Raw genomic sequence first — 23,521 nt, 5'->3', positions numbered from 1 at the left:
TGAACTTTCAATATAGCCTTTCAATAAAATATTAAGTAATTATACTGTTTTGTAACTATATGGGATTATTTGCAAGTTAGATGTTTCTCTCTGAAAATTTCTCTAAATGTCAATTAAAAAAAAAATTCAAACCCATTAGCTTCCTGGGGTGGATTAAGCACAAAATACTGAGTAGCCTGAAATTATTTTTGTTTTCAATGAATGTCTTTGCTTGAAAAATTGTGTAATTTCACTTATCTAAAACACCCTTCCCCTTCCACCCCCCAAAAAACCTAAAGAAACGGCAAAAAACCACAGTGAAGCAAAAGAACAGTTAAAAAACATTCATGAGATTGCAGATTATTCCATGCTTTATTTTTAATTTCTACAGACTTTCAAAAGGCATTTGTTGCCCTTCTTTAATCATTTGCTATCTCAGTTGAAGGAGAGGAGAATTTTGAAGATCAGGTTGCTGGTTGTCTTTTCTGCTGTAACTCCACTGACATCAATGAGTGTAACCTTGCAGATGAAATGAAAACTTGAACGTTACATCTCTAAACAAAAAGGAAACAGGAGGACAACATTGAATTGATTGGCAGAATTCAAGAATATTTTGTGCTGAAAAGCTGGGTTCAGGAAATCAAAATAGCCCTACTGAATTGGGGAGAAAAACTCAAACTAGTCCAATTTAAAGTAGGAGATGGGAAGCTGGGACAAAATAATAGCTGAAAAAGCTACAGGCAAAAATCATGAAGACTTCTTCCCCCAAGTCATAAGGAATTCTTTAAATATGTTAGAAGAAAGCCTGGAGAAATATTGATAGGTCTGCTGGATTTGAAGGGAGAGGAAGAAGAAATAAGCAAGCAAAGGGTCACTGCAGATAAACAAAGTTGTTCCTTTGCATACAACTCCATCCAATCATTTGTTGAGTTGCTCTTTGGATAGTACAAGTGATGACTTATGAGAGGTCAAGAAACTTTCAAACACAAAGCAAAACCAGAAAATCAACCCAGGAGAAACTGGTAAATTAACTGGCAGTAGGACAGCAAACTGAGGTGATACTTCTGGGAAAAGATTGGTGGTAATGAATATTTATATATAGCGAACGGACACATACAGATGATGTTAACCTTTTAGATGAGTTATTGGGGGAACTTACTCTTTGTCTTGCTAATTGGATAACAGCCAGTGCAATAAATTCTGCCTTTTAAATATACCAGTGCAGATTCGTCTCAGGATATGGTAGAACTTTGAAGTTATGCCATGTTACGCGATTTAAAAATCGGTGGTGCCCACACCAAAACTAACCCCAAACTAAATGAACTTGTGGCCTTAGAATGCTGATTTCTTCAAGCTGTTGTCACAGAAAAAATTATCTGTAATATTCTTTTGAAATTTGAAACAACTTTTAAAAAGGAAGTATCATAAAACAGTATATCTCAAGTTGGAAGGGACCCAGAAGGGCCATCAAGTCCAGCTCCCACATTTAGTAGAAAGAGTAAGTTCAGAGGTGAGTCTTGAGGCACAGTTCTGTTGCATGATGATGCTAACAAGGCAAGGGTTGATTCTTTTCAGTAGTTTTACAATTGCACTTACTATAGCAAAATGTTTGAGATTGATATCTTTACATTCTTGACCTACTGTAACACTGTCAAAATGTTGTGAACTTACTAGCAGTAATAAATATACAGACCAATATAAATGGCTTATCTTTCAGTTACCCATCTTTACTGTTAATCATGTGATTATTCTTTTCATTATTTATTTTTTCTCTGTTTTTATTACTTTATTACTTTACATCTTAAGTGCATCATACTTTGCTTTGAACAGCAAAGGTCATCGTGCCAGAGGGAAAGCTGTCACAGCGTTTGGCTGTTAAACCACTGGTAACAGTTGTGGTTTGCGGTTTTGGTTTTGTGTGTGGTTTTTGTAGTGTGTGGTGGGTTTTTTTTTGTCATTTTATCCTAAAATACTTTTAATCTTTTTTGCTGTATGTAGTATTATGTATGTGATTTAATTAGTGGTCACTACGAAAGGACTATCGAAGGAAACACAGGAGAATAGCCTGTTAGGCGTCACACATATTTCCCTTCATTATGGTTAAAAATTCTTTATCGATTACTGTTTGTCCAAAGTTCTCTGGACTAAATCTCCACTTATCCCTTCCTGCATTTAGGCCTACATTGTTAATTCCAGCTGTGCTCTGCTGGGAGATGGAGAGGTGGGTAGATGTAGCAGCGCAGCGTTCTCGTTCTGCTGCTCAGCTGGATGAACAGTCATTGCTGACTCTCAGTGAAGAAAGTGCTGTTTTGGTTGAACAGTGATAGGAATCTTTAAATTTTGGCTTAATGTTGGAAATCTTATTTCTAGGAGTAGGTGCTTTCTAATATTTGGTGCTACTAGTTTTTCAAATTTTGTGAAAGGTGAAAAGTGTTTTGTTTCTATTTGATGATCTAGTTTTCAGAATAATGTAATTGCTGTGGTTGTGTCCCCAGTTGACGTCTCCAAGCATTTTTCTCTGGATTATTAAAGTGGACTGAAAGATAAGTAACTTCAATGAACATTTTTTCTCCTGTAAATTGGTAATAGCCTCTTAAATATTTCAGCTTAAACCAAAAATGTGTTTTAGCTAAGATATGGGAGAAGCAGTTATCCACTGGGTGGCTAGATCAGTCTGGAGTATTTATTCACTGAACATATCTGCAGTAAATGTTTTTTATGACACACAGTTTAAAAAAAGTAATAAGAGGATGGAACTTACTTGACAACTTTTGTCTTTCTGCAGTCTTTAATTCAGGGTGAACTATTCAGCATTTCCTGTGCAACATTGAAATGAATGCTCTTAGTGTGTTTCTTCAAGCCACTTCATTGCTACAAGTATGTGAGGTATGAGACAGGCAGTGAAAATGAAGAAAATAGCACTGAATGGGCCATGGCATGCACAATTATGATTTTAGTAGTTCCTTCTTGATTTCTTTAGTTCTAGTTTCTCTTGTCACTGAGATTAGTAAAGCGCAGCTCTTATCTCCTGCAAAAAGACATGTATAATTGGATAAGCAAGAACTGGTGTGTGATTGAGAAGCTACTTTTTCTTTCTGAAGAGGAAGAGTAAAAATTAGTATTGGCTGCTTCAACGGAAGTAATATTTTGCACAGAAAGACAACTAAGCTTTTCGAACCATTTGAATCCAGTGTTCAGATTCCAGTTAGGGGTTTTATCAGACTTGGGGGATATTGAGAATCTCCTTGGATCATGTATCTGATAGATGTGATTGATAGATCTGATGGAACCAGACCTGTTTGTAATTCTGCACAATAAGTGTGAGTGCACTGGATCCTCATTAGCTACTGTGTCTGCAGATGGGAGGAGGAAACTGGTGATTTTTAGGGTGCTTCTAACAATTAGATTTATTATCTACACTGAAGCAGATCATAAACTGACTTCTTTGTCTTTAAACAGGAGGAATTGTTTAGTAATTTTTTTCTAATTGTTACAAAGTTTTGCAAAAAGTTGTATTGGAACAATATTGTAGTTACGAATTGAAAAACAAAACCAAAATCCAACAAACAAAAAAACCCCAACACTGCAACAACAACAAAAAAAACCAGTGTAGAACCTGCTAGTGTCTCACTCTTCTTGTCCATGCTGGTGTTTCATTTCTAGACAGCTGTTGAACTGTATAACTGAATAATTAGCTGTGTTTCAATTGGCTTTTGGGAGGGTATTCAAGAAGGAAGTTCCACGGCATTTATCACAAAGAGAAAAATGTGTCTTTCAGCTGATTCTTTGTTTCTAAAGGTAATAAAATGTTACAGGATTCAGTTTTGTTACCTTCCCCCCCCCCCCCCCCCCCCCGCATTAAATAGGATTTAATACTCTAAAATGTGCTACCGAGTTGAAATGTATTTTGGAGTTTGTTTTCAGCAGTAGAGTGATAAACTAAGTAGTATCATTGTGGTGCAAAAACCTGTGGAGCCACCAACTGCCTGTGAATGTGTTACATCCTTACACTCTTTTTAAAAAGGTTTCTCTCTGTAGATTCCAGCAATGGAGCTTCACAGGATGAAAATTATAACATCTCCACAATATAACAATCTTTGTCGTCTTCAGTAGCATTCATGATACTGGGCAAATAATAACAGTGAAAGATATTTTTTTAATTTTCTTCTATTTATTTAAATAGTAAAGATTAATTATTAAAGGAGCTAAAACCTCAAAGACATAGTATCTCTACCAAATTAATGTTGATTATTGAATGTGTTTACGGGCTATGTGAAATTCAGATATGTTACCCTAACTGACAGGAAGAATGAGTTGCAAGGATTTTCTGATTAGGAAATTCCAAATGTAGTATATGAGTGTCTCATTTTCCTTTAGGTGTTTCCTAATTAATCTGATTAATTTTTTATGTCAATAAAATTGTCCATAAAGGAACCTTCACAAAAAAAAACCAACCTGTTTTCAGCCTGGACTTCATTTAAAATGCTAGGCCCTTTAAGAATAATAAAAAGAAAATCGTGTCCTGACTTGTGCAGTTCTGCTCTCATTTAAGATGTGCTCTTCAGTCCAGTGTCCAGCTGAACCCTAATTGATGCTTATTGGGCAGGTAGGTGGTTCCCGGCAACATTTATGGTAGAAACTGTGAGATTGTCTAGTGCCCTGTTCACAAGTGGCCACGGAAACTGCCCTGGATGGTACAGCTTCTCCCCATCCTTTGTCGTGCATATGCTGTCATTTGCTGCGGATTCTGGTTTCACTGCAGGGTATAGGAGTTGCCACAGAGCAACACAGGAAAGATGATCCAAAGCAAAGCAAAAAGGTTAAAACTGAAGACTCAGACATATGATCTAACCCCTTTGCTGCATATCTGATGTGTTATTTGAGTAAGACTTGCCAGTCTGTCTCAGATATAGAGGAGCCAGGTGGTTGGGAGCTTATATTGAGTGCTAGCTGGTGCTGTTGGTTTGGTTTTTCTTTTAAGCAACAGTTGTCTAAGGCTGCCTGTGTGAGCGTTGCCATTAGCCCTGCGGTGAGACCTGAACTCGTACCAATAGCTGTGGGAAGCTTGGGAGAAAGTGGTAAGTGGGGTGGAAGCAAAAAATTACTAGAAGTAATAGTTTGGGAGAACACAGGGACTGGAGGAACAGAGTGACTGAAACAGCTTAGTTCTGTTTTAAAAATAGGACAGAGTTCTTTTAGGATGGCAAAGATGTATTTGACAAGAAATGGAAGCAAAAATGAAGAATAAATTCCTATCAGATGAGCATTTTGGTTTTATTCCTGGAGATTTGGGACTAGCTTTGTAATTCTACTATGATTGCCTTGCAGGCTCCTTGGAAGGAAACAGGATTAGGTGGAAACCAAATCAGAGTGTTTGGAGGGAGTGTAACTTTTATGCAGAGAAATAAGTAAGCCAAAATGAGGAAACCGAGAGGGAAGATGAAATGGAAAACTGGCATTTGTGGGTAGTTAATAAACGGGAGTGCCGAGAGCTGAGGAGGAGAGGTACAGGCTTGCGAGGGCATGGCATAATTAACAAGTTGGACTAAACATTTGAAATAAGTAGTTTCTATATGTTTTACTGTGTTTAGAAAGTGCATCTAAAATTTTCAGTTAACACAGCTCACGTCACGTGAAGATTTTTAGAAAGCTACGTTAAATAAATATAGATGTTTCTGAAGTAGGTATTTTCAACAAACATACAAAGCATAAATGTGGATTTAGGACCTTAACTCTAGCTCTTGAATATCTCCTTTTGTGACTTTTATTGCCTGCCATAAAAGAATGATTCATGAATTCCCTCTTTCTTCTCCTTGTCCTTGGTGAATTATAAAGAAGTCACTTCTTTGCTGTGGTTCTTAACTGCTGTGTAGTTGATGAGAATAATTGGCAAAGGCAAATATTTTTTCCCAGAACTTTGGAGCTGAGTAGGACTCCAAAACTAAGCTTTGTGTACCTGCAGAGAGACAGGTCAATGTTTATTATCAAACAGGAGATATATGTTTTGGCACCACATAAACAGCAGTTACTGGCCTTCTGTTACAGCTGTGTGTTTTCAATAGCTACTGCAGAGCTGGCTGTTAAGAGCAGCTAAAGATAAGATTAAATGTCATCAGTTCAAAGTTCAGAAGAGATCATTACTGTCAAGGACAGGAACAGCTCAATGTTAGCCACTGCTTTATACCAGAAGCACTTTGCTTGTGCTGACAGTCTTGTATCACAAGCAAAGTAGGTAAGGCCAATTGCAGAGTAATAGAGTGCCACGTCTCATATCTGAGTTCATATACCAGTTTGGCATGGCTGCCCACTGAAAATGTAAAGCCTACATCTTTATGAAACAAGATGCCCAGGTCTCTTTTTGTAATTCTTGTGTTAAGCAGATAATGATTTGAGTTTTGTAAATGTTTTAGGTATTTGAATTAAAGCAAACTATTCGGTGTTGAAATACTTTTTTCATTAAAATGATAGTAAACAGGTTTTGCGTTGTTTTGCATGGTTCTGCTTTTCTTCAGCACATGAGAAGTATTGTAGAATGCGGGTTTGAACAAGCTAAACCAAGTTTCAAGGCCAGTCAGCCTTCTTAGAAGCTACGGATACAATCTCAGAAGTTCCCTTTCCCTTCTGCCCCTGTTTCAAACACAGGTTGAAGCTTCGGGAGCCTCTACCATGCTAGCAGTCTGTGTAACCTCTCATTTCAATTGTTTTGCTTTTTCTGAATACATATTTCTGCATATGGTTGTAGAAAAACAAATTATAAACTTTTACTCCCTTTTACTTTGGAAAATAGTTTCATCAAAAAAAAATAGCTTATTATTGCTGTCAGTAGAGCCAGTTTTGAATAGTGTGTTGCTGTCTTGTAAATCTTAAGCAATGATACTGAATGCATTTGAGATAATACATACCGAAGTTCAAAATTTCCAATTATTTTACAGTAGTCTATCGGAGTTGTACTGCTTTCCCCCCAAAAAAGTGTAAATGTATAATTAGAGGAAAACCTGGGGAAAAAACTGTAAAGAAAATGACACAGTATGTATGATCTTTAGTAGGACAAACATTTCTTTATATAGGATGAATCTTTTTTTCCTTGTTGAAAAATCTGTCTACATACAGTTCTTGGCAGTGTGAAATTTCTGTTCTGTAGGTAAAACGCTGCCTTTCTGAGTAAATTCTCACTGCTAGTGGACAAGTTACTTGATTATTTTTGTCATCTTGTAGTGTTGTCTTAGGTATTTTAGCATACATTTCTTAATCTTATTAGGAAAAGCAAGTTTTAAAACTACATCTGTAGAACTATGAATGCAAAAGGAAATAGTAATTCTAGTTTACTAAGCAATTCTATAAAACTAAATGTAGCTAAGTGGGGGGAAGGTGAACTTGTCTTTTCACAGCAACTTCATGCGTGTCTGTTTAAACAAGCAGTGCTGTCATTTCTAAGAATTTTCAAAAGGGCAAAATCATCTCTTGAGACTGATAAACAGCAATGGATAAAATAACAAGTGATGGGCTCAACGAGGTGCAGTTTAAATAGAGAAAATCTAGTGGGAAGTAGCTACATTAGTAGCAGCTGGATTTACTTCCTGGATCTCAATCTGAGTGGAAATCCTAGCTTGCTTAAAATTTGTCTTCCAGATTCTTGGCCTGATAAGAAAGGTGGATAAAGCAATTTATTTACTTGGCTTCAGTGCTGTGATGATGGGTTTTGTTTAAACTTGCTATTGTTGTTTGATTTTTATCTAGGCTATTTTTATGATTCCTACAAATCCCCCTCCAACCTTCCGGAAGCCAGAGCTCTGGTCAGATGAATTCACAGATTTTGTGAAGAAATGCTTAGTGAAAAATCCTGAACAAAGAGCTACAGCAACACAGCTGCTACAGGTCAGTATTTAAGTTACCGAGGAAATGCAAGTTTTGTGGCTTTTTTCCTCTGGTCTCAAACCACAACTGTCTTAAAAATTTCCAAGGGCAAATCTCGTTTTAACTATTATCATGCTGCATTTCTTTTCCATTTTGTCAAATACAAATGCCCCCATTTTATGTCTCCTTTACTACTTCTAAAAATAATTGTTCTTTATATAGCTTAGCGTTTGTTCTTGCTATTAAAATTGGATCCTTGCTTTGTGGTTAGAGGCCCTTGATAGATCTCAGGGTTTAGGCAAGTGATAAGTAAATGACTTGAGCCTAGGTTACCCCTCAGGTTGGACCACCCATGGAGTGCATTCAATCTGCTCTTCTGGTCATGGGAAATTAAGCAGACAGGTTGCTCTGTGTCCTAGAAGGGTCTGATGCAGGTGGGCAGTATAAGGAATTTGTTCTTGGGCTAGGTTGTACCTACTGGGTGCCTGTAAATTCAAGCCATGATTGGTGATGTGGCCCCACGGAGCACAGAGAGGCCGTGCTGGGCTTTCCCAGCTCGCTGACTTGAGCCTGCTAGCACTGCAGAAATTCAACAGTTGCATCTCTTTGGTACTGAGATTGAAGTATCTCTGCTTGATTTCTAAGAACTACAACAACTAAACAAGGAGGGACAGATCTATCAAAAAAGATTTAGTCTTTGTGAATTGGCCACACGTTTTAGTGTGTGTGGAAGAGAGAAAATGTGAAGAAAATTGTTGTTCCTTAGCTACTTGTAGGCTTATTAAGACAGCCCTGAAGGCAGAGCATAACACAAATATGGGGCCAAAGGAGACAAAGAACAAAGGTAAGGAAGAGAAGGGAAGATTTCTAGAAAAAATTATTATAGGTTCCATGATGGTTGAAGTGGAATCTAAAATTTCTGGTAAATAAGCTTGCTTTGATAATGAGACAGAAGTGAAAATCTTTGCTGGGTCCTTTGCTCCATTTACTTTCCTGATTCTGAATTTTTTTTTTTGATAATTTAGTGTTCTTTTATTCTTGTTGCTGCTATTGATAAATATTACTGTTAATTTTATTTGTTCATCTGTCTGCAAATGAATCTGATTTTTGGAAATTTCATCTGTAAGACTCATGCTAGATTTATTTTGCCTCTAGCTAGAAATAGCCTCTTTTAAAATCTAAATTCAAGTGAACTGCACTGCTAGGAGAACATAAACATTTTGCAAAGTAATTTGCAGTAATATGTCATCAAATTTGTAAGTCGTGTTACGTACATTTTATTTTCCACAAGGTGAGAACATGAAAATGTAGACTGCAAGGAGAGTAAAAATTGAAAGTTTTAGCTTTTTCATATGATGTATGAATCATCACGTGAGACCTTAAAGATTCAAAGTTTGTATGGTTAGCTGAAGACTGGCAGCTGAATAGAAGAGATTTGCATGAATGTGTAAAAGGGGAGGGTGGGGGTGTGGAACTTCAGTGTTCCCCTTTCCATGTGCTTACTGGCCAGACAACCAAACACTGCGTCCAGCACAAGTACGTGTTGCCTTTTCCCAGAGCTGGAGTTTAGAGCATGTGCGATGGAGCTGGAGGTGCTGTGGGGGGGAATGAAAGTGCTGCTTGTGGGGAAAGATCATGGAGGAATAGGAGAGTAATTGAATTAATATCTTAAGAGACAAGATAGAGAACAGGTATAGGACACTAGGCTTCATCAATTCTGTTCTTCATGTAAACACTTTTTAATATTTAATAATATGTATCTAAGGTGCTTGGAGTTACCTTTTGCCTAAATTGTATTTGCACATAATGATGCAGAAATCAGAATTTTTGTAACAGCAGGTGTTTACTAGACAGCAAAATAAATGTAAATGGTATTGTGCATATTTTGTCTTAAAGGAAGAAGTGATGTTTTAAATGGCCTTGAATTAAAAAATTAGTCTTCCTGCTAAAAGTAATGTTTCAGCATCATCAAGAAATGTTTTATGATTTGTAAAGTACAGGTTTGTTGAAGTAGGCAGCCATAGTTGCTTTTCTTACAGCCACTAATTTATGCTGTCAGTTTGTTAAGATTAATTAAATTCTGTAACTAAAAATCTGAACAAGTTTGGTTTTTCTATGTCCATCACCACTCTATTTATTTACTACTTACTGCATGTTTCCTTTGGACAATTATATTCTTAACTATAAACAAGTTGTTTTATGATTACATTTCACAAGGCCCGCTGTTATTAAAAATAGTTGGAGTACAATCTTAGTTATGAAACTCCTAAAAGATATCGTATGTTTTTAGTGTAGATTTTAATTATTGTGTAATGTAAAATAATATTTATCACTGAGATCTGTGGTGTTCAATAATGCTTGTAATTACATCTGAAGCATAGCTATTGTAGTGATGCTATATAATTTTTTTTCTAGCACACGTTTATTAAGAATGCCAAGCCAGTTTCAATTTTAAGGGACCTGATCACTGAAGCTATGGAGATAAAGGCAAAGCGACATGAGGAACAGCAGAGGGAACTAGAAGAGGAGGAAGAAAATTCGGTTTGTCCCTTTTTTTCCTATAACTATCTGTACTTTATAGATAAATTACTGTTTTTCCTCTACTTTCTGTACTTATGTTCAAATATTTTTCTTTACCAGGCTTCTACCTGGTTTTTAGCCTATGAGGACCGAGTATTCCGCTCTTATCTATTACGAGTAGTGCTGTTGTGAGTAATGCCATATGAGCCAGCTTTCAGCACTATTCCACGAGATGTCCCAGCAAAGAGCTTTTCTAGGAGGTGGGAAAAGAAAGAATGTCAACTTCAGCTGTTCAGACTAACATAAAAATAAAAGAAAACCCACCAAAACTACAAACTGATAAGATTCCATTTTCACATATGGGCTTCTAGACAAATGGTTCAATTTTCAGTTCAGGGCACTTAGCTTTTTTTGCATCCCCCCCCGCCTTTTTTTTTTTTTTTTTTTTTAAAGTTTTAATAAACGCAGCACATTAAGTAGTGATTACAACGTGGTTGCACCTATAAAGTGAAAATGTGACAGCATTTTATTCTTCAGATGATGACGTCAGCATATATTTGAGGACACAAGCAGGTAATGTGATAAACAGGTTGCATTTAGAATTGTTTGGTAATGTTAGGAATAAGTCAGTGTTTCTGGCATTGTTACTATCACCACATGATTTATTTTAGAGCAGTCTCGTGCTTCAAAGAAGTGTATTGCCACAGAAACAGTGAGAGCCAAGGTCATTCAGGAATAGCACACAGGAGGAGACTGGAATGTTAGCAGAAATCTAACAGCTTCGAGCAAACAGAAAAGAGCAGTGCAGTAATGCAGTCTGCCCCATCCCAAATTGCAGGAACCTTGTTATGTGTTACAGAGTGTTAGGTGATGATCTATATATAGGAATACTTTTCAAGCGATTCTGTGGAGTGTTTTGTATCCTGACGGACAGTATAGTCATTTATTTGCTGGATGTTTTTCTGTTCTAAGAGTATTGCTAGCTTGTGTTTATAAAGATGGTTTACTCTGGATTGTATTTGCTTAGTCAGTAATTAAACAGGCAGGGAAGGTTGGGATTATTGTTTTTTTATATTAGGAAATGTTGCCTATGTGGACATGTGTGACTTGCAGAGTTGGTGTTTGTGATTTGATATATTGAATACTTGATCTCTAAAGAGGCTGATTTATTACTGACGTAAAACCCTACAGCCTTTACTAGCATGCTTTCTGCCCTGCTATTGCCTTCTGAACTGCAGACCTCAAACACTTGGGCATTGTTGATGGCTTTTGCATTAACCCAAAATTAGGTATGACATCTGATTACTCAGTCTGAGGTTCAGATGGGGAGTGAGATTATGAGGCAGGAACGAAACAATCCATGCCAGCTCATTATGTGGTGTTTATCTTCCATCATCCACTATGAGGTGGAAGGGTGCAACTCAAATTGGGTCCACCTCAACTGAAGAAGCATTAGCAACTCCCCATGCTTCTTACATGGGTACAAAAATCAGAACGTAACACTACCTTTTCCCATGCTACTGCCACAGGTTATTCAGTGTTTAGTATAAGGGAACCTCAAATCCAGGATTGGGGCAGCAATCTGCAGTAGATGGGAGTTTTGCCATGTACTTTTGTGGCACAGTCAGGGAACAGGATATGAGTTAAAAGACGGAATGACTCTGCTTGTCAATAAGTGTAAAAGATTGGTGCCTCAAATCTGAAAATAATAGAAGTGTCTTTGGTTAGCAGGGCTGAAAGAGCAGAACCACAGAGAAGTATCTTTGGTTAGCAGGGCGGAAAGAGCAGAACCACAGAATGGCTGAGGTTGGAAGGGACCTCTGGAGGTCATATGGTCCAGCCACCCAGAGCTGATTGCTCAGGACTGTGTCTAGGCAGCTTTTGAATGTCTCTAAGGAGGGAAGCTCCACAACCTCCCTGGGCAGTTTGTGGCAATGCTTGGTCACCCTCACAGTAAAAAAAGTGTTTTCTGATGTTCAGAAGGAACATCCTGTATTTCAGTGTAGGCCCATTGCCTCTGTTCCTGTCGCTAGGTACTGCTGAGAAGAGCCTGACTCTGTCTTCTTTGCATGTTCCCTTCAGATATTTGTACACATTGATGAGGTCTCCCCAGAGCCTTCTCTTCTCCAGGCTGAACAGTCCCAGCTCTCTCAGCCCCTCCTCACAGGAGAGATGCTCCAGTCCCCTAATCATCTTTATGGCCCTTAATTGGACTAGTCTCCGGTATGCACATGTCTCCCTTGTACTGGGGAACTCAGAAGTGGACCCCAGTACTCCAGGTGTGACCTCACCAGTGCTCAGCAGAGGGTATCACTTCCCTTGTCCTGCTGGTGACACTCCTAATGCAGCCCAGGATACCATTAGTCTATGGAAATGCTAACTCATGGGCTGAGAGAAAAGACAATTTAATAGGACAGCAAAGGAAGAGTAATAATAATAATAATAATAATAGAATATACAAAATGAGTGATGCACAGCACAATCGCTCACCATGCGTTGACTGATGCCCAGCCTGTCCCCGAACAGCGATCCCAGTCCCCTGGCCAATTTCCCCTGGTTTATATACTGAGTGTGATGTCATATGGTATGCAGTATCTCTTTGGCCAGCTTGGGTCAGCTGTCTTGGCTGTGCACCCTCCCAGCTTCTTGTGTACCTCCCTGCTATGAGAGCATGGAGAGCTGAGAAGTCCTTGACTTGGTATAAGCACTGCTTAGCAACAACTGAAACATCAGTGCATTATCAACATTATTCTCATACTAAATCCAAACCACAGCACTCTACCAGCTACTTGGAAGAAGATTATCCCAGCTGAAACCAGGACTGTATCCACTACTTATTCTATACTGTCTACATCATGCCCAGAATCCTACACTTTCCAATACATTTCACCACCGCTTTTCCTGTCTTTGGATGTATATACAGAGATATCATTCCCTTAGAGGGGTGGCCCATAGACTAACGTGTCTGTTGAATTCCTTTAGTCTGTGACTTTGGGCTTCATCTGTCATAACAGTCTTTTGGGGGAGGAGAGATGGTGTGTGGTGTTGAACCATTGCATGCTGCATCCAGAGCCTGCAGCTGGTGTATCTGGTATGGCCCAAGCCCACGGTCAGCAGGTTGAAGATCTTGATCTTGAGGAAGTTGTTGGGCACCAGCTGCTCAAGCCACTTTTGGTTCCGCCACTGCTGCGCTTGCTTTGTTTTACCCAAGTTCATTCTCCATTGATCTGAGTGATTCCTACTGTAATATCATTGCTATGACATATAGCAACTACAGTAGTGATGACATCCAGTGGCAGGATTATATAGCAATTAACATAATACAGTTTAATTCATTGGCTATTCTCGCCTGAAGTCAAATCCCCTTGAGGTACACATTAGATTTCCCCATCCTTCTGCATCACCCACCAAGTTCACCCAGGTCCTTGGACAAAAGCAATCGCATGGGTGGGTTTTACCTTTGCCTGAGGCAAGACGAACCCAGACTGTCTGGGCTAATACATTCTTCATGTGCACTGTAGGGATTTTATCCCCTTCATCAAAGTTTTGATAGGGCATGGCCAGCTTCATTGGTAGATCCCCTAAAGTTAACTAGCTATGTGGCTTTTACTTAACGTGTATACCAATGTTTGAAGGTCCCACCACCTAGTGCTACCAGTGTAGTTTTATCAGACCAGTGTATCATTTGATTTTTCTGCAGGCTCATGTATGACAGACATGTGATATGCTCACTCATTGTCGTGCTGTTTGGCCCAAATGTCTATGAAGTTGTTTCGGAAATGAGTCCTGTTGTCTGACTCAGTTCTTTTTGGGGTGCCGTGTCACCATAGGACTTGCTTCTCAAGTCTTAAGATAGTGTTTTGGGCAGTGGCATGGGGCATGGCGCCTGTTTCCAGCCATCTGCTGGTTGATTCCACCATTGTAAGTTCATGGTGCTTGCCTTGGCAGGTCTGTGGGAGTGTGATAAAATTGATCTGCCGGGCTTCCCTATATTTATAGTTCAGCCATCATCCTCCATAGGACAGAGGCTTTCACTACTTGACTTGCTTGATTGCAGCACGTTTTACATTCACAGATAACCTGTGCAGTAGTGTCCATGGTCAAGTCCAGCCCTCAGTCGTGAGCCCATCTGTATGTTGCATCTCGTCCTTGATGGCCTGAAGTGTCATGGGCCCACTGAGCTATAAATAATTCACCCTTAAATTGCCAGTCCAGATTCACCTGAGCCACTGAAATCTCAGCAACCTGATCCACCTGCTTGTTTTGATGCTCTTCAGTGGCCCAGCTCTTGGATATGTGATTATCTACATGATGTACTTCTACAACGATCTTCTCTAGCTGGGCAGGAATATCTTGCCACAATGGGGCAGCCCAGATGGGTTTGCCTCTGCACTGCCAGGTACTCTTCTTCTGTTGCTGTAGCCACCCCCCCCACCAGGGCGTTAGCCGCCGTCCGTGAGTTACTGTAGAAGTAGAGCACTGGCCCCTTCTCTTGTTTAGCAATGTCTAAAGCCAGCTGGATGGCTTTCATCTCTGCAAACTGTCTTAATTCACCTTCTTATTCAGCAGTTTCTGTGACTTGTCACACAGAACTCCATACAGCAGCTTTCTTCCTCTGATGCTTTTCCACAACGTGACAGGACCCATCAGTGAATAGGGCATATTGCTTCTAATTTTCTGGCAGTTATAAAGTGGGGCCTCTTCAGCACGTGTCACCTCCTCCTCTGGTGATATTCCAAAATCTTTGCCTTCTGGCTAGTCCGTGATCACTTCCAGAATCCCAGGCCAACTGGGGTTTCCTATTGGAGCGTGCTCTGTGATCAGTGCACCCCACTTACTCCGTGTAGCATCAGTTGTGTGATATGCAGAGGACGCTCTCTTTGAACATTGAGCCCTGCACCGGCAGTTGGGGTTCGAGGAGGAGCTGTGCTTCAGTACCAACCATTTCCAAAGCAGCTTGAACCCCTTCATAAGCTGTCAATGTCTCCTTTTCTGTTGGAGTGTAGTGGGTCTCAAAATCCTCTATATCCCTGACTCCAAAGCCCCAGGAGTTTACCTTGCACCTCCTCTGGTACTTCCTGCCATTCTCCCCGGCTGTGGTGCTGGGCTGAATGTTCAAAGGGTCCCCTCTATGCATCATGGAACTGGCAGCGCAGAGGTGTGAGCATCAACAAACCAAGAAGCAAAAGTCAGTCCCTGCTTGAAAGAATTGCTCTTAAATATAAGGCAGAAGGTCACAGTTTGTGACAGAGAGGCATAGGCAGAGGAGATATAAGATTAGTCAGCATGGGAAGCTCAGCATTAGCATACCTTGCTCAGTTTTTTTCCTCAGGATTCTGATGTAGAGGAATTTTAAAGGGCAGTAATGATAGTCTTGCAGAGGGCTGGAGGCAGCCCTGCCAGTAGTAGGAGCTGATAAAAGAATAAAGGGGTTTGAAAACTTAATAGGTGAATAATAGAAGAGGCAGATTTTATACAGAGCTGACTTCCTGGTACAGAATGGAGTGATATAGGAGGCCATGAAAGGGGGCTTGTGAATGAGACTAGTTGGCTCAGAAAAGAAAGGTAGTAGAAAAATAAAGAGTGTGTCTTCACCATAATGAAAGACAGATGGGGAGAAGTTGGAAAATGAACCTTTGTAGTTGTATCACCTCAAGTGGAGGTATCACTAGATAAGACTTGGAGATGACAAATAGGCAAGAGGGATGAAAGTCTGGAAAAAACCTTTAGCAATATGGACATTTTTAAAATAAGAGTGTGTTTGTTAGGGTAAGCCCTTTGCACTGCTGTAGTTCTAAAAGACTTCAGAATTATTAAAAAAAAAATACATTGAACATGCACATTATGCTGTATAGTGTCCTTGGAGTTAATTATTGAAGTTCTTTTAGAAATAGTTTTCTCATCCTTAGAAATTTGATGTCTTATACTCCTTTTCAGTTTTCTATGGTGATGCTGACTTACAGGCTATAATTGATGAACTAAAATGAATAAATAATACCAAATGATGTTTGCAGGGGACATTGAGAGATGAATCCTGGATTATTGAGTGCATAATATATTGCATTTGGACATAATTAAATAAGCCCTTGCAGTTGTATTTTTGAGCTAAGTAGTTTGCTTCCTCAGCAAGATAAGCTGGCTGCCTCTGGGTCTGTTTTAATGCAAAGTAAACTTTGTGAAGAATGGGCTTAATGTGACACTGAAGGTAGGCTGAATACAAAGCACAAGAGAGGTTAATGCAAACTCTTCCTTAATATTTTAGAGCATGCGACAAGAGTTCAAGTGGGTGGATACTGCATGTTTTAAGAGGTGGTAACTACTTGAACTACACGTTCTAACTCTACTTAACAAGTTATTGTGTCTGTTTTTTTTTTGCGGAAAACACATAAAGGGTAATCCTTACATTTTTTTTGTCTGTTTTGTTTGCTGTGAGAGAGCTCCAGTACTAGACTTGGTTATGCAAATAGTCTGTAGTCAAATTCATTGTGGCCTAAGGTAAGTCACACTGTCTTGTATATGCTGCAGACCTGTGTGTGCATTTGAAGCAACCTGGAGGATATGTTTACAATACCATGGTAGGGTGATGGAGAGGTTAACTGTAGTTCTCCAGCAACGGCCAGCTCATGGCAGAGAAAATGGATATTTTTTTAAAAATAGTTTGAGTCATTCTTGAAACTTCAGCAGGGGAAGGAATAAATCTCTTTGAGCTTGAGGGAAGTTCCAAATGCAGAGAAAAGACCATGTGCAAAGATGAGAAGATATGCTACTTGTAAACAGAGCAAGCAAAAGGGAAGTACAAGCTGGTGCTGCTGGCAAAGTGGGAAGTGGTGATTTTCAGTGTGATAATTTGATGTATAATGTATATATTATTTATATAATTATAAATATTTTAGTGTTTTATATTTAGAATTTTATAATTATATATTTATAATTTTATATTTTATATCTTGATCATGGATGGATAAATTTTGTTACTCCTGGAGATCATTCTGGAGAGGCTTTTGTGCTTTTTTTCCCCTTTAGCTCCATCAGCTTTATTGAAGGAAGACTATAAGCCACCATGTATTTACTACTTGTAATGGACAAGAGGATGTCCGGGTGTTTTTTACTGTAACATTTTTATCCAATAGTTAAACTTTTTCAAAAGTCTACTGTTATGAAAAGATAAAGTAAAAAGGGAATTTTGTTCCTATTTTAAAAAATATGTTGTTTATGTTCTTTTGTGCTGTTGAGATGTTTTAATTCCATAAGTTTTCATATGAGTTTATGATTCTAAAAAATAATCTGTTACAAAGTTTGTAATTAGGATGAAATTTTTACTTTTGTTTAAATGTCATATTTGGTAGTAAGTATCATTTTTGCTATCAGTAAATATATGGCTTTAATAATTTTTGTATTGCTTGGTAAACCTTGAGTGAGAGAAATGAAGAGAGTACTGATGGTGAGGTGAAGAGGAGGGATCTTCTTGACAAATGCAGTTTGTCAAAACTCCATGTTTGATAGAAACCTTTGAAGAGCTCTCGTGTTGCCAAACTGATTTTGTTACAAACTGGTTTTAATGATCGTTTGGTTGTAATACAGACTTCCATGTTTTGCAACTGAATTCAAGTGCAGTACATCATCGTAAGAAATTCCAGATTCATTTGAGAAATTATACCAGCATTTTATCCAGTTGCTGTCACTAAAAATTCTGATCAGTTAAAAGCAGAAAACCAACCAAACTAGGAAACAGCAGGACAAACTGTTAGAATTTTTTATTTAATCAGAGAAGTTTTGTGTACCATTTTTCCTGAATTCATGTTATTCATGTATTGCGTGCTGCAATAGTCCTTAGCAACACGTAGTTGTAATTGAGGCCTGAATTAAGTGAAAATCTAAACAGCACAGATTTTAGTTTTTAAGGCATACTAGGCAAATATTGATCAATAGACGCACAGGTTATTAAAGGAAAGGAGGATAAAAAAATGGAAGAATAAAATTAAAGCATTAGAACATGCGTTTGTCATTTTGAGAAATCCCAATAACAAAGCCCCCAAAAGCCCACATTTTGATTTGAAATAATGCTTCATTACAAAATAAACTCAAAGATAACGTCTTTCATTTAATTTGGAATTTGTTTGGGGAGCTGCCAGAAAAACAATAAACCGGTTCTTTTTACACTTCTGAGTATTTTTTCTTTCCCTTTTGGCAAGGGAAAAGAGATAATGAGTGCTGCTTTGGTATACGGTTGTGGATGAAGTCAGCAGTCCAGCATTCGAGTATAAAGATAAATAATCATTGCACATCCCTCCTTATGTACCAGTTTCCACAGAACTCTGAAGAAATACAAGGCTGCTTGTGTGTAGTTTGCATGACTACACAAACACGCAGTTCAAGTGATAACACAGGTTTTGCTAATCCAGGATGCAATGATGGCAGCAGCTCTAGAATGAGGTAATGACAGTCCCTGTGTTACCTTGTGTAGCAGTAGTGCCAGTAAGTCGTGCCTGTATTTCTTAATGTTTTAATATCTATAAATATTTTCATATTGTATGTACAATTGGAGGCGCCGTTCAGTTGGAAAGTGATAGCCACCTTGCACATAAATTTTGGAAAACAGTACCCTAGAAGTGCATTTTCCCCAGTGATATTGCTGTGAAGTCGTCAATGTAGAAGTGCAAAGGCAGACTCAGACCTGGAGAAATGCATATTTAATAACAGTGGGAAACAAGAGCAAATATTGATGTGTTAAGTGGAGTCTATCGATGTTAAAGGTCTCTCATGGACAGTGAATTGAATTGAAAAAGAATGGTTTGAGTTAACCTGTCATGGGCTTGAATTTATTCTTCTAAACCCCCAAGAATTTCCCATGTGAAGTGTGAGCAGTTGTGTTCATTGCTGACTAGTACGTGTTTTGGAACCCATCAAGAAGAAAGGTGTAAAATTTTCTAACCATGATGTTGATGTTCCTTTTGTTAGGAAGCCATATTTAACCCTAACAGTTACATTTGAATTAGTTTTTATAGCTTGAATTCCCTCTTAAAGACATATTTGTCTTGTAACGGGCGCTCAGGTTACGTAACTGAAAGTGCAGTGGAGGTGAGTGCGTGGTTTGGAGAATTAATCAGATGCAAAGACTTCACAATTACGTGCTGTATTTTCAGGATCGATTCAGATAGTTTCCCTTCAAGCAAGGGTCACATCCCTAAAATTGATTATTTCTCATTTTTACCACTTTCTGTGAACATTTTGTAGTATGGGAACTTGTCAATTTTAATGTAAATATTTTTTTGGAGTGCAAACCTTTCTATGATGCAGCTGTAAATAAATGGCCAGGCTGAATACAGTCTTCATGTCTGTATCCTTCCAGAGCGATATTACAATATTACAGATAGTGCGCTCTGAATTGATTTTATGCCTATTAGGAGAGCTGCTCGTGTGATGAGAATGCCTTCTGACAAACTGACATGTTTTGATAGGTGCTGAGGTAATTACAGATTTTTTTAATTAAGCAAAAATTGCAAGTGCTGTATTCTACAGAAGGTTAATCCCAATATCAAAGTTTAAAAGTTAGTTTAGGCATTACTAAACATGACTGATCTCTCCTCTTGTGTGTGAATTGGATGCTGAGGCTGGGCAGCTGTATTATGGGAATGTAAAGTAACTCGTTGCCTGGCAGCTTGCAGGAAACATGTATAAATATTTATTTCTGTGGATCTTTAAAGGAATGAGCTAACAAGCAGCTTTTCCTGTATGTTTTCTTTTACATTTTAATGTCTATATTATGTGAGGAATGCTTAATTATTTTAGAATATTCAGATAAGGAATTTCTGCTTCAGTACTCCACCTTGGTTTTTCTTAGACACTTAGTGGTTGACAACTACCAACAACTTAGCCAACCATCAATAATCAGTTATTTCTATATGTAGGCTTATTTATTCATTCATATAAAAGTTTCTTTGGTTAATCATATGTTAATTATGAGAAGCTGGCCTCTTTTGAGACCTTAAGAAATAATTGCTATAATTATTAATTTTTATTTTTACAACATTTATATAGTTACTTTAAAGGAACTACTGAGTCATTTGAGTTATTCTGTATTTAAATCTGATACATTGGGCTGTATTTTTCTCAAGGATTTAATATGTACTTTCGTATGTCTTTCATGTGTTTGTATGTAAATGATACATCTATGTATCTGTGTATATAAATATATGGAACTTTGCAAGACAAAGTGTTAAAACTTTTTGTTTTCATAGTGTTTTTCCTTTAAGCCAAAGAACACTTGACATATGTGCTAATTAAATTTGATTATAGCCCATTAAGTGTCCTAGAAATATGTAAAGATTACTTTGTCGAGTGAAATATAGCAGCCCAAGGGGCATAAACAGAATTTTAAGAGCGTATTGTTAAAAATCACAGCAATTTAGAGCCAGAAACTCAGGATAGGTAGAGTAAACATAGGGATGTAATTGTAAGTGGCAAGTCATTGTTACTAGGAGGTTGTTGTATATATTATACAACTAGAAGGTTGTATATATGTATTATTACTTTGTTACATTACGTTGTTATTACGTTGTTACTTACCAATTACAAGGAGGTAGAAAACAAGCTTAAACGCTGTTTTGTGACATATGTCTGTTGAATTGATGGGATTTGAGTGTGCTGAAAGCTTAGCCTTGACCTGTTTTGCTAATGGGTCCAAACTTAAAGGTGTGCTCAGTATTAAGCATATTCTGGGTTTGGAGTTGGGCTTTGTATATGTGAGGAATTTTTACAAAATCCTTGTTCTTGACCAAACTATAGTATGTGTTTATGTAGCTACTACAGTGCTTTTACAAAAAGATAGCTGTGACTACAGCCACGTTTTTCAAAGGTGATGATGAGGTGTTAATAGTAAATGAAATAATTTTACAGGATACTAAATTTTGCCAGTGTGTAAATCTCCCATTCATGTCTTGCAGCCTAGTCGGCTGTCTCTGGTGCCCTCTAGTGTTCTTCTCATATGCACAAACCAGAGCTGGAGATTTTTGAAGGCAAGCTGCCGTATTTGCTTGTCTTATTTAGTTTTTTCTTTATCAGCCTTCATCCCTTTTTTTCTCCTATGAATGTTACAAATACAACAGAAAAATCCAGTAGTCTTTATCACCTCAGCTCATTTGTTTCTATCATGATATTGACTTGGGCATGATGTGCAAGATCATTTTTTCTCAGAAAAGTTCTAGTTTGATGAGATCTTTTATGTTACAAGCTTATTGTGAAGTTGTGCATGTTGTTTCTGCTGAAGCCTTTTTGAATTATCTGTCCCTGATAATCGAGTCTCTATGACTGCATTTTCATGCTTTAAGAGTTCGTTTTGTTAATCTTCTGACTTGCTATTTTGGTAAACAAGGAGATCCAAAGGGTCTGGTAGGATTGCAGGGTATTGCAAATGTTGTGCTCACTTTAGACTGTAAAGTTGTTCAGAGTTTCTGCAGTTCATTGTATTTTCTGTAGCGTTTCAAGAGACTTTGGTGCTTTTGCTCGTGTGCTCTTGCTCTCTACTGGTCAATCAGAAACTTCCATCAAAGAAAGTTTGGTGCTTATCACTTGCACACAAGAGAACAGCAGAGAGTTTAGTTCCAGAGTTAGCTGGCTTTATTGCTTGATTTTTGGGTCTGTTTTCATAAACAGGAAGAGAACATGACACTTCAGCTTTAACATCTTATATTTTTTTTCTGGTTAAAGTTGAGATTGTGTTTGTTTTTATTTAATCAGTGAGTTTACTTTTTTTTTAACAACACATCAGAAATTCTGCATCATTACGAACTGCAAAGCATGAACAGAATTTGTTTAAAGGAATCACTTTTATCTCTTGTGTAAATGTGCACTTACATAAATTGATCCACTGGATATTTTTATGAAGTTAGTTTTTCTGAGTTAGTATAGTTACTACTGTATTAGCTAAATCTCATATGTGATAAATACTGGAATGATAGTTCTGCAAGCAATCTGGCTTAACCCACACAATTAATTATTTTGGGGCATGCCCAGGCCCTGAAAAAAGTTTATATTGCTCTCTCTCAGTCCATCATTCCTGATCTAGGGAAAACACTATTTATCAAATTGTCATGTACTTCCCTTTTGGGACAACTATTCTGTTAGTACCAAGGTGGGCTTTTGTGATCCTTCATCTTCTAGGTACTAAAAAATAACTGTTCTCTTTCCTGAGACACAAGAGTAAGATGAAGGCTTTTGAGACTCTTAGACTGGAAAATGAAATGCTATTCTTTGATGTAAATCCAGATACTTGATTTGACTGAGGAAATAAATTATCAATGTTTTTAATGAAGCAGAAGATCTGAAAATTATCATTTAGGACTCTATTTCTTACTTGTTCCTACTGTGAGCCATGACTTTTTTTCCCCACTAACTTCTAAAGTAAAACTTTTGAGCCTCAGGAAAATGTTTGTTTCATTTCTGATTTCAGTTTTAGAAAGTTTAGGACCATATGCACTGCAAGTGGATATTAATATTAATCAAGCAATTCTGTAGATCGAATGTAACTGTGCCTTAAGCTCAGAGATTTGCCTATCTGTATGTTAGAGATGCTGCATTTATAGTGTTTAACAGAAGAAATAGCAGTATTTTGTGAGTCAGTTTTGCACTGTATTGCAATAGTGGAAGAAGCATTTGGAAATAATATCTTAATTGTTCTAGCACTTCTAAAATGCCATGCAAAAATACCCTTTCGGACTTTCCTTTCTGATACTCTTGTTATGATGGGAAAAATGTAAAAACCACTGGGGTTAGCAAGAAAGTTGTGGGGGGAGGAAGTCAAGAAAACTCAAGTTGCCACCAGGAGGAGCAGTACTAAAATATTCTCACAGTCCTCCCGTGCTGTAGCTGTAAACTGTATCTGTGGGGATATGATAGTTTTTTAAAGGGCAGTGTTTTAGAATGCAACTTAAAAACCCAGAAGGAACACAAATGAAGGGCTTGAATATTTTTACAATCCAGAAAAGAATGATTTTTTTTTTTTTTTTGACATTTGAAATTCTAATCACAGAATTAGATCTGTATCCTGGTTTCAGTACGTTACACTGTTAGCCAGACTCTCTGAATCAAAATTAGATCAATTTTTGTGTCTGTTGGTTGAGACGTAATGGAACAATTGTCAGGAGCTGGTGTACTGGCATCGCTACTCACT

At 37.9% G+C, this 23,521-nt stretch overlaps 1 protein-coding gene across 2 annotated transcripts in view; it reads left to right on the top strand.

Moving 5' to 3' along the window:
- The window catches only part of STK3 (serine/threonine kinase 3), a 129,678-nt gene that overhangs the window by 49,461 nt on the left and 56,696 nt on the right, over positions 1–23,521 (top strand). For both annotated transcript variants that reach the window (XM_065054072.1, XM_065054073.1), the window contains exons 7-8: positions 7,717–7,854; positions 10,249–10,374. In XM_065054072.1, coding sequence (XP_064910144.1) covers positions 7,717–7,854; positions 10,249–10,374 — 264 coding nt within the window. The remainder of the gene's footprint in view (positions 1–7,716; positions 7,855–10,248; positions 10,375–23,521) is intronic.

Source organism: Columba livia, chromosome 2 (genome assembly GCF_036013475.1).
Source record: "Columba livia isolate bColLiv1 breed racing homer chromosome 2, bColLiv1.pat.W.v2, whole genome shotgun sequence".
Taxonomy (NCBI): domain Eukaryota; kingdom Metazoa; phylum Chordata; class Aves; order Columbiformes; family Columbidae; genus Columba; species Columba livia.
Note: the sequence above shows the minus strand (reverse complement) of the source record. Positions and strands in the feature narration are given on the sequence as shown.